Consider the following 10,627-nt stretch of genomic DNA (forward strand, 5'->3'; position numbering starts at 1 on the left):
AACTCTGACGCCGCTCCACCCAAGACTGTGGAGATCACGAAGGCGGACAAGACGACGGCCCTCGAGCCGAACCCTCTGTACGGGCCCTGGATCGCCAAAGACCAGCAGGTCCTGTCATATCTTCTCAACTCCATGTCTCCAGAAATCCTTGCGCAAGTCGTCGGGAAGGACTCCACCTATGAGCTCTGGACGACGGTGAACAATCTCTTCGCCTCGCAATCACAGTCCCGAATCACCAATCTAAGGATCGCGATCACCAATACCAAGAAGGGCACAATGTCGAGCTCGGCGTATATGGCGAAGATGAAAAGCCTTGGGGATGAACTAGCTGCCGCTGGTCGTCCCGTCTCTGATCCGGAGATGGTGGACTACATACTCGCAGGACTCGACCGCGACTACGACTCCGTGGTGGCGGCGATCGGCGCTGTCAAGAACACAATCACCGCCGATGACCTCTTCGCTCAGATCTCCGCCTTTGATCAGAGGATGGAGATGCTGGGAGACTCGTCTTCAAGCGGGTTTCATTCATCTGCCAACGCCGTCTACAGAGGCCGCGGCCAGTCCCGTGGTAGATCCCGTGGGCGAGGAGGAAGAGGGCGCGGCCGCGGTGACCGCGGTGACCGCGGTGACCGCCAGCCTTCTCCTGCAAATAGAGGCGGCGGATTCAGAGGACGCCCTCGACAGCAACAGCAACAGCAGGTACGCGAGCAGCAGCATGACTATCCTGAGTGCCAGATATGCTATAGACATCATCCAGGAGGTGCACGTGTCTGCTGGTGGCGCTATGAAGAGAATGATCAAGAAGAGAAGGAGGCGCATGCTGTCTCCTATGGCATGGACACTAATTGGTACGCAGACAGTGCAGCAACAAATCACATCACAGGTGAACTTGACAAGCTGACAGTACGGGAGAAGTACAACGGAGGCGACCAAATTCGCACGGCAAGCGGTTCTGGTATCAATATCACCCACATTGGTAGTTCAATTGTTCAAAACCCCATGAAAAATTTGCACCTTAAAGATGTCTTGCATGTTCCTCAAACTTCCAAAAATCTTGTTTCTGTTCATCGATTCACCCTTGATAATAATGTTCTTATAGAATTCTATCCTCACTTTTTCTTGGTTAAGGATTTGAGCACAAGGAGAATCATTCTTAGAGGACGGTGCGTGGGAGGCCTCTATCCACTCATATCATCATCATCATCTTCATGGTCCAATAAACAAGCAAATATTGTCACCAAGCCATCATCATCAAGGTGGCATAGTCGATTAGGTCATCCATCTTCAGTCATAGTTAAATATGTTCTTAGCAAAAATAAACTCTCTTATGAGAATAGTGTTGAGTCAGTTTGTGATCCGTGTCAACAAGCAAAAAGTCATCAATTACCCTATCCCATCTCTACTAGTGTGTCTACTGCTCCTCTACAACTTATATTTTCAGATGTATGGGGACCAGCCCCTACTTCAGTTGGGAGATTTTCTTACTATGTAAGCTTTATTGATGACTATAGTAAATTTACTTGGATTTACTTGTTAAAGAAACGGTCTGATGTATTCCAAGTCTTCATCAATTTTCAAAACCTTGTTGAACGCAAACTGAACTCCAAGATCATTGCTATGCAAAGTGACTGGGGTGGTGAGTATGAAAAATTGAACTCTTTCTTCCAAAAACTTGGTATTTCACATCATGTCTCTTGCCCTCATGCTCATCAACAAAACGGATCTGCTGAAAGAAAGCACCGTCACATAGTTGATATGGGGCTAGCATTGCTAGCAAATGCATCCATACCACTCAAATTCTGGGATGAAGCATTCTTAACCGCTACATATCTTATCAATTTGCTTCCTAGTAAAGTCATCAAATTTGAAACACCTATTACACGACTCCTTGGTGTCACACCCAACTACACATCTCTTCGTGTTTTCGGTTGTGCATGTTGGCCCAACCTCAGACCCTATAACACACGCAAACTCGCTTTTCGCTCCAAAAAGTGTGTCTTCTTAGGCTATAGTCCCATGCACAAAGGAGTTAAATGTCTAGATGTTCCTACTGGTAGGGTCTACATATCCAGAGATGTAGTTTTTGATGAGTCAGTGTTCCCTTTTGCTTCCCTTCATCCCAATGCTGGTGCACTTCTCCGCAAGGAAATCCTTCTTCTTCCTCCACATCTTCGGTCTTTTGATCATGGGGGCGACAGTTGTACTAACCAAAGTGATGATATTCCTGCTGGTATTGGTTCTTCTCTGTTGCCTGTACAGGTCCCTGGTGAAAACGGCGCTCAAAATGATCAAAATTTCGAAAATCAAGCTCAAGATCATCTTATATTTCATGCTGAGGAAGGAGACGAACCTGGCACAGATGACGAAGCTGATCCGGCGGCGCCCGCAACTCCTGTTCGTGCGCAGACCTCGGATCCCGCGGCCAAATCAGCCTCGGATCACGCTCCCACCAACCGCAGCGCTGATTCAGCAGCAGGCGGGACCAGCTGCGGGGTCGGCTGCGGGGCCGAATCCGCCTCGCCCAGCGCGCGCCACTCCCACGCCGCCACCTCAGCAGCAGGCGGGACCAGCCATGGGGCCGAATCTCCCTCGCCCAGCGCGCGCCTGCAACCGCGGTCGGGCGGTCGATCCGCTGTGCCGGCTCGGGCGGCTGGCACCCGTGTGGTGGACACACAAGCAACCACACCAACGGCTACAGGATCCTCTGCGCAGGTGGCGCCAGATTCTCCTGTGTCATCACATGCAGCTTCCTCGGGATCTTCTGCGGCGAGTGCTCCTGTGGTCCAGCCAGCAGTTTCTTCACGAGTTATGACTCGATTACAGAAAGGTATACGAAATCCTAAAATAAGAAAAGATGGGACTATACCATACGGAATGTTGTGTATTTCAGGAGAACCAACAACATTGAATAGTGCACTTGATGATCCTAAGTGGAAGAAGGCAATGGATGAGGAATATTCTGCACTTATGAGGAACAAGACATGGCATCTTGTACCAAATCAGAAAGGTAAAAATATCATCGATTGCAAATGGGTTTACAGAATTAAAAAGAAGGCAGATGGCTCCATTGACAGGTACAAAGCACGTCTCGTTGCAAAGGGTTTTAAACAACGTTATGGTATTGATTATGAGGACACTTTCAGTCCTGTTGTTAAAGCTGCAACTATCAGACTTGTGCTAGCCATTGCTGTATCCAAGGGTTGGAGTCTACGACAGCTAGATGTACAGAATGCGTTTTTGCATGGCATTCTAGAAGAGGAAGTGTTTATGAGACAACCACCTGGTTATGAGGACAAGAAGTCACCACATTATGTTTGCAAGCTTGACAAAGCACTCTATGGTTTAAAACAAGCACCCAGAGCATGGTACTCCAGATTGAGCTTACAGTTGAAATATCTTGGTTTCATTGCCTCCAAAGCTGACACATCATTGTTTATTTATAACAAGGCTGGAGTAGTCATTTTTATGCTTATATATGTTGATGATATCATCGTTGCAAGTTCTTCACAAAATGCTACTAATGCACTTCTGCATGATTTGAGCTCAGAGTTTGCCTTAAAAGACCTAGGTGATTTGCATTTCTTCCTAGGTATTGAGGTCAAGAAAACTCAAGATGGAATTGTGTTAAATCAGGAGAAATATATCACTGAGCTTCTGTCTCGCATGGGGATGAAGAATTGCAAGCCAGTTCCCACACCTTTGTCTTCCTCAGAAAAACTTTCAGCATATGAAGGTGTGCCACTTCAGGAGGAGGAAAGTACAAGGTATAGGAGTACTGTGGGAGCATTACAATATTTAACTCTCACACGTCCAGATATCTCATTTGCTGTCAACAAGGTTTGTCAATATCTGCATGCACCTACTTCTGCACATTGGTCAGCTGTCAAGAGAATTGTAAGATATGTAAAGCATACTATGGGAATAGGACTTCATTTCAAACGGTCTAATTCCTCTCTTGTGAGTGCATTCTCTGATGCTGACTGGGCAGGATGCAGTGATGACAGAAGATCAACTGGAGGCTTTGCAGTATTTTTTGGGTCTAACCTTATTTCTTGGAGTGCCAGAAAGCAAGCCACCGTGTCACGGTCAAGCACAGAAGCTAAATATAAGTCCTTGGCAAATGCAACTGCAGAAATCATTTGGGTTGAATCACTTCTTGAGGAATTGGGAATCAAGAAGAATCGTATCTCATGTTTATGGTGTGATAACTTGGGAGCAACATATTTGTCCGCAAATCCTGTGTTTCATGCAAGGACAAAGCACATCGAAATTGATTTTCACTTTGTGCGAGAAAGGGTTGCAGCCAAGAAACTCGAGATACGGTTTATTCCCTCCAAGGATCAAGTAGCAGACGGTTTTACAAAGGCATTGCCATCAAGACCATTTGAGGAGTTCAAGAGTAATCTTAATCTAGGGTAGTTAAGATTAAGGGAGGGTGTTAGAGAATATGTTTCCGTAGCATCTCAAACTCCTTTCCTTCTACTCAAACTCCTTGTAATATTCCTTGTACTCCAAGCTTGGCTTCGGCCGCATCAATCAATATAAACAGAACCGCGGCTCCCCTCGAGGGAGTAGGAACGCTTATTATCTTTCACTAGCAAGTGGCCATTTACTCACTAGACGTCCCAAGTAGCCGGGCATATTTGAAAATAGTTTGCCCTGCCGAATCCATATTAAGAAAAGTGCCACTTGAACAGGAAAAAAAGAGTAAAAGTGACTGCAAAAGTACCCACGTGAACAGGAGTGGAAGCATTTAATTCAGATTTTAGAATTTTTAAAAAGCCATAACTTACAAATCAAACATCGGAATTAAGATTTGTTTTCATCATTAAGAGTCTGTCGTATGGTACTTCTGAGGAGCATGTCCCCTACACCTTTTTAGCATGGTACATTTCTCTCTTATTTTTTAGTTGCATTTCTCTTTTGTTAATGAGCATTCCTTTCAGATGGAATTAATGTACATTTCTGTTGTTAGACACAAAAGACTTTACACATTTGTGTCGACTTTAAAAGGAGTCCAGCAAACATTCGAACAATCTACAAACTAAAAACCCTCACAGAAAAAAAAACTACAAGCTAAAAGTGTATGTACTGCCCTCTTCAAGATTGAGCCCGTCTTGCGGTTTGAATATATAATTCACATCACGTTGTTGCTCTATGTCTCTGCCAAGCAAGCTTTGCCCCTCCTCCGGGTCAGCACCCGCCTGACCCCATGGGTTCCGCTGATACCTTCTCAGAGCTTCCAACTTCTCTGCAACTTCCTTCATCGACGAACGCTCCTCCCTGATCATGCTCACACACCGCATCACGAGGTGCCTAACTTCTTCCAACGTCTCGGGGCCCATCTCTACTCTCACCCGACCGTCAAGGAGCTCGCCGTGCTGGCCGGCTTTCACGGCCGTAGTGAATCGGGACACAAGGCTCCTGTCCTCCTCTGGCCCGTCGAAGCAGAGCACCTTCTTCCCTGTCAAGAGCTCGAGAAGAACGACGCCAAAGCTGTACACATCACTCTTGTCCGTCAGCTGGCATGTCATGAGGTACTCCGGGTCCAAGTACCTGCAGGTGCCTTGTACCAGTGTCGCAATCTCAACCTCGTCACTTGGTGCTAGCTTCGATGCCCCGAAGTCGGAGACTTTGGCCGTGAGGCTACCATCGAGCAGGATGTTGGCTGTCTTGACATCGCCGTGGAGGATTGGTGGCGAGGCTGATGAGTGCATGTACGACAGCGCCTTGGCCGACTCCGCCGCTATTCGTAGGCGGGTGTCGAGTGCCTTGTTGGTGTCGTGGCCCTCGCGGCCATGGATGTAATGGTAGAGAGTGCCGTTGGAGACGTACTCGTAGACCAGCATCGGCACCTCCACCTCGAGGCAGCAGCCGTGCAGCTTGACGACGTTCCGGTGGTTGATTTGGGACAGGATGAGCATCTCCCTCGCGAACTCCTTGGTCTCTGTCGCCTCCATCATCTTGGACTTCTTGATGACCACTATGGTCTTGTCCTCCAGAACACCTCTGTAGACAATGCCGTGGCCGCCGCGACCGAGGATCTGGTCAGCGGCAAAGTTGTTTGTCGCCTTCTTGAGCTCCTCTTCTGAGAATATTTTGAACCCGCTACCGCCTCCCCCGGCAGTGCCACGCATCTGCTGCTGTAGGATGACGCCTTCGTTGTGCTCGAAGAAGCTCTGCTTTGCCTTGATGAGCTTTCTCTTCTGCAGCCCTAAGTAGAGCCAGAAGCACATGAACACTAACAAGAACACCCCCACACTGACTCCTGGATATGACACATTGGATACTTGATCATTGGTTTAGATTCCCGGGAAGAACATCATCTGTAAATAGGATCCCGTAAAAGAAATTGTAGGACGAACCAACAAGATAAGTGGAATGTGTTACCTGTAACGACCTTCAGAGCTAAGGTGAACTTGTCCTTTGGCCGGCAGCCATTTTTTGCGGTGGCATCTCCACTTGTCCCGGAAGGGCATTGGCAAGTGTAGCTCCCCTGCGTGTTTGTGCAGATCCCGTAGCAGGGGTATTCATCTTTCAGTTTGCACTCGTCGATGTCTTCAGTTTGCAAAGCGATTTCAAGATTTGATCAGACAAATCACAAATGTTGTAACAGAGCACAACTGAAATTCAGTATTAACTCCACCGTCGAGGTACGGGTTGCCGTCGTAGCCGCTGGAGCAGTTGCACCGGTACCCGGGGCCGTTGACGGCGTCGAAGCACTCGCTGCGCGCGCTCCGGCAGGCGAAGTCGGTGGCGTTGCGCCTGGCGGCGCTGCAGTTGTCGACGTTCCGGACGGCCCAGTCGAGCACGACGGGCACGTCGAAGTCGTCGGTGCGGTTGAGGAAGACGCGGTCGCTGTAGCTGAACCACTCCGCCTCGACGAGGAAGACGTAGTGGCACGACGTGGCGTTGCTGATGAAGGCGGAGTTGTCGTCCTGCTGCGGCGGGAAGTTGCGCTGGTGCGGCTCGAAGAAGCTGATCCCGGGCGGTATCGCGCTCTGGCAGCACCCGACGCCGGTGCAGGGGCCCGGCAGGACGTACCGCGACGGCCGGCACACGGACATGCAGCCGCTGACGTAGTAGCCGGCGGCGTCGACGAAGAAGCCGAGGTTGGGGCAGCCGAGCGCCACCAGGCGGTTCTTGGTGGACGAGAAGAGGTAAGGGCTAGTTCCGAGGGACATGAACGTGCCTTTCCGGTCAAGGAGCCCGCCGGTGGAGTTGTAGCACTCCCTCGTCGCGTTGAGGTAGGCGCGGGCCTCGCCGGCCGCGAGCGAGAGGGCCCCCAGGCGGTGGTTGTAACCGAACACGGCGAGGCGTGGGGAGCTGCCGGGGCCGTCGTCGTCGCACTCGAGCTGGAAGCCCTGCTGGCCGTCGTCGCGGAAGCAGCCGGCGCCGATGCCGAAGGGGTAGGGGACGGTGATGTTGCCGCACCTGTCGCGGCACCCCGGCAGCGCCACGCGCTGAGCCGCCGCCGCTGCCGCCACCAGCGGAGGCAGCACGATGAGCAGCAGCAGTATGGTGGTGGTCGCCATCCTTGACATGTTCTCCTCTGTTGGTTGCTCTGCTCCGCTGGATGATGGAGATGGACCGATGGTGGATGTGAATGCGATGAGCCGATGAGCATCAGGCAGGCTTGACTTGGCTGGTCTTGCATGGCGTTCTCGCAGAAAGTAGTCAAGAGGATCAATATTCAATTGCCTATTGCCAATTAGCCATGTGACCGTGTCAACTCATCTGCTTACTAATGTTCAGCTTGACACAGATTGTCACAGTTCAACATACTGTTTTCTTAAGCGTGTTTGCTAAAAAAATGGGAAAATTTGACGAAATGACCAATGAACAATGTAAGTTACTGTAATAACCCACAATGTTCCTTAGGTGAGAAATAGAGAAACCTTGAATATTTCTCTCCTGTACCGATCTCAGCTTCATAGGGGTATATATAGAGTACAATTATGGGAGAGACTTAGACTACAAGACACATATTGTATGATGTAAACCAATTCTATCTTTATTTCTTCTTATCTCTAACCAAACTCAATTGTACTTTTAACACCATTCCTGGGTCATTGCAAAAGCAAAGCGGGGATTGTGAGTGGATTTGAAGTCTTGCACTTCTGTCATCTTTTCCGCTTCGTCGTCATCAACTAAATCTTTGATAGCTGATGGGTCGACACTTAGGGCTGTGACTGTGTCCCCTTCAGGCGCGCTTCAATGATGTCATGGTGGAGGAGAAGCCGGTGTCGGTGCTAAAACCGGCGGATCTCAGAAGGGGGCCCTGAGCTAGTGATCTTGGTACGATGGTTAACAGGAAGTAAATGGACACAGTTTTACCCAGGTTTGGGCCCTCTCGAAGAGGTAAAACCCTATGCCTTGCTCATATAATATCGATTGTGGATGGGATACATAGTACATGATGATCTACCTCGTGATCTCTCCTAAACCCTTGAACGTGTACCTCTATAGACTAACCTCTTGGCTTATATAGGCGATGCGGTATCTAGGATTTACACATGGCTAGTTACAATCTTAGGGATAAACATGCCAATCATTCAAATACGTCTTGAAGTGTACGCCAAGTCTCTAGGGGATTTCATCTTGAGTACGTTGAGCGCCACGGCATGTGGGGACCAATCTTCAATTGTGGACGGGTCCTCGGCCCGGCCCATGAATGCCAGGCCAACGTGGTGTGCACCCTTCAATCCAGGACACCGTCAGCCAACGCCTTCGATATTGTTGGCGTTCTGGTTGGCGCAGGAGGAGGAGCAGTACAACCACTCCCTCCTCGAGAAGCACCGGCTGGCATAGGGCCAAATCTACGGCGAGCGTGTGAGCAAGGAGGCCGTGGCGATGGAGAATCCCAACGTCGTCACCAAGTAGCACATGCACTATGAGGCCGCGCGCGCTCACGCCGCTCGCAATGCGGTCTCGTGGCAGCCGGGCACAGAGGCGGCGCTGCCAATGACGCTTCGTTGGCGTTGGTGGCACGACGAGTGTGCCGCCCCGTCCATGTCCATCGTCGACCTCACGCCCATCAGCGACGGACAGGTTGCAGACTCCGACGAGGAGTAGTGCATGGGAGGTGGCGGGACCTCAAGTCCCAAGTGGACTGGTCTGTGTCTTACTATTCCACGCCGACGACCGCAACTTCACTTCACGGGTCTCATCTCTGTCAGACATGAACACGACCAACACCGGAGGGGAACAACAAGGACTTGGACGACGGATGTTGTCGTAGATTTAGACTAGGTTTAGGTTCGGTTGCTTTTTAATGAAACATGTCAAAATATATGAATATGATCTGGTTTAGATGAAAATCATCCGGTTTGCATGTAATTCGTCTAGTTTATTGAAATCCAATTTTAAATGTATGCAGACACTATTGGATGGCCGGCTCTCGCATCACCATCCGCGGACAGATCTAGACCAGTCCACGGACAGATGCGGTGTCTGATTTCGGGGTCAGTGTTGGAGATGCCTTTATATATACTAGGTGATTTCTTTGCAACACATAGTACAACAATTATTGTTTTTTTTTATGTGAAAGAGGTTGTTTTCTTACCAGATAATATGTCAAACCAGCAAAATTCTTCAGGATATAACTCGTGTCCTACAATCAATTAGTTGGAGAGCAAACGCCAGACTCATTGATCTGTACGTGACGGCTCATATTCAAACACAACAAAGAATTCAAATAACCTTTTCTTTCTCTATACACAAAGAACAAAGCAAATACCACATATAGCATAATATTAACCTTTTGCATATGTTTTAACCTTAATTTTACTATGTGTTTTAGGATGCATGTGTGTTTTCCTTACAAGTCCTACACTCAATTCTTGTGTTTTCATAATCCTTAGTTTTGCATATACAATTCTACCATATTCTCATGCTTTACCTAATTCTATGTTTTTAATACCCGTGGATGACGATCTGAGCTGCGCCAGAGGAGATGGGTCTGTCGGCCGCACATGGGCTGTTCGCGGCTCTATGCGCCAGCAGCGGTTGACTTGAAGGGCTCCAGGGCGGCGTGTGGCAGATCGGGCCCCGGCATCCTACTCTGCGGGTGGCTACGATGGACGCGGGCGCATGGGGCTGACGGCTATCCGGCATGGACTGGCAGTAATGGTGTAGATCTGGGCCCGGCGTTCAAATCTGAAGGTTTCGGCGAACGTGGGGCACATGGGGCCGGCGGCCGCCGGACGGGTGGCTGTGGCGGTGGACTGGCGTGGGTTGGTGGTTGTCGGCACAGCGCAGGGTGAAGACCTTGCTGCCGGACCTGGAGCTGGGGCAGGCGACGGCGACGCCTGCAGGCGCTGCTTCTTTCTAGAAGGCGTCGCTGACGCGTCTTTGCTCGCTCCACTACGCAAGGAAGCTCTAGGGAAACCCTCGATCCCGTGGGATCGGGCGATGATGGTGACGCGCGTGGAACCTCCTAGGGCATTGTTCTAGGAGCTTCTTGCCGGCCAGGGAGACCAGTGATACGAGGGAGGTGTTTCTTGTTGCTGGTCGTGTTCGGTTGGGCTTCTGTGGCAGTGGTGAGCATTGGTGGAGGCGTGGCATTGGTCGTGGTAGTAGGCTCTTCTCCGGCGTGTTCGTGAGTATACCTCGGCTGCCTGTTGCT

General features: G+C 49.9%; 1 protein-coding gene across 1 annotated transcript; it reads right to left on the bottom strand.

Annotated features, from left to right (window-relative positions):
- Positions 1-5,058: 5,058 nt before the first annotated feature.
- On the bottom strand, positions 5,059-7,535 carry LOC123131283 (putative wall-associated receptor kinase-like 16). The gene is made up of 3 exons (XM_044550988.1): positions 6,641-7,535; positions 6,391-6,564; positions 5,059-6,268 (listed from the first exon to the last, which is right to left on the bottom strand). Exons 1-3 carry the CDS (start codon positions 7,533-7,535, stop codon positions 5,070-5,072), a joined length of 2,268 nt encoding a protein of 755 aa, XP_044406923.1. The 3' UTR covers positions 5,059-5,069.
- Between the last annotated feature and the right edge of the window lie 3,092 nt (positions 7,536-10,627).

The sequence above is a fragment of the Triticum aestivum genome, chromosome 6A (genome assembly GCF_018294505.1).
Source record: "Triticum aestivum cultivar Chinese Spring chromosome 6A, IWGSC CS RefSeq v2.1, whole genome shotgun sequence".
Taxonomy (NCBI): domain Eukaryota; kingdom Viridiplantae; phylum Streptophyta; class Magnoliopsida; order Poales; family Poaceae; genus Triticum; species Triticum aestivum.

What these genes read in the sequence shown, in the direction of transcription:
- LOC123131283 (XM_044550988.1), bottom strand. Translation starts at nt 7,535, where the DNA reads ATGGCGACCACCACCATACTGCTGCTGCTCATCGTGCTGCCTCCGCTG. An exon ending in CCCGTACCTCGACGGTGGAG is followed by an intron (nt 6,565 to 6,640) that starts TTAATACTGAAT and finishes TCGCTTTGCAAA; the next exon opens with CTGAAGACATCGACGAGTGC. An exon ending in AGCTCTGAAGGTCGTTACAG is followed by an intron (nt 6,269 to 6,390) that starts GTAACACATTCC and finishes TGTCATATCCAG; the next exon opens with GAGTCAGTGTGGGGGTGTTC.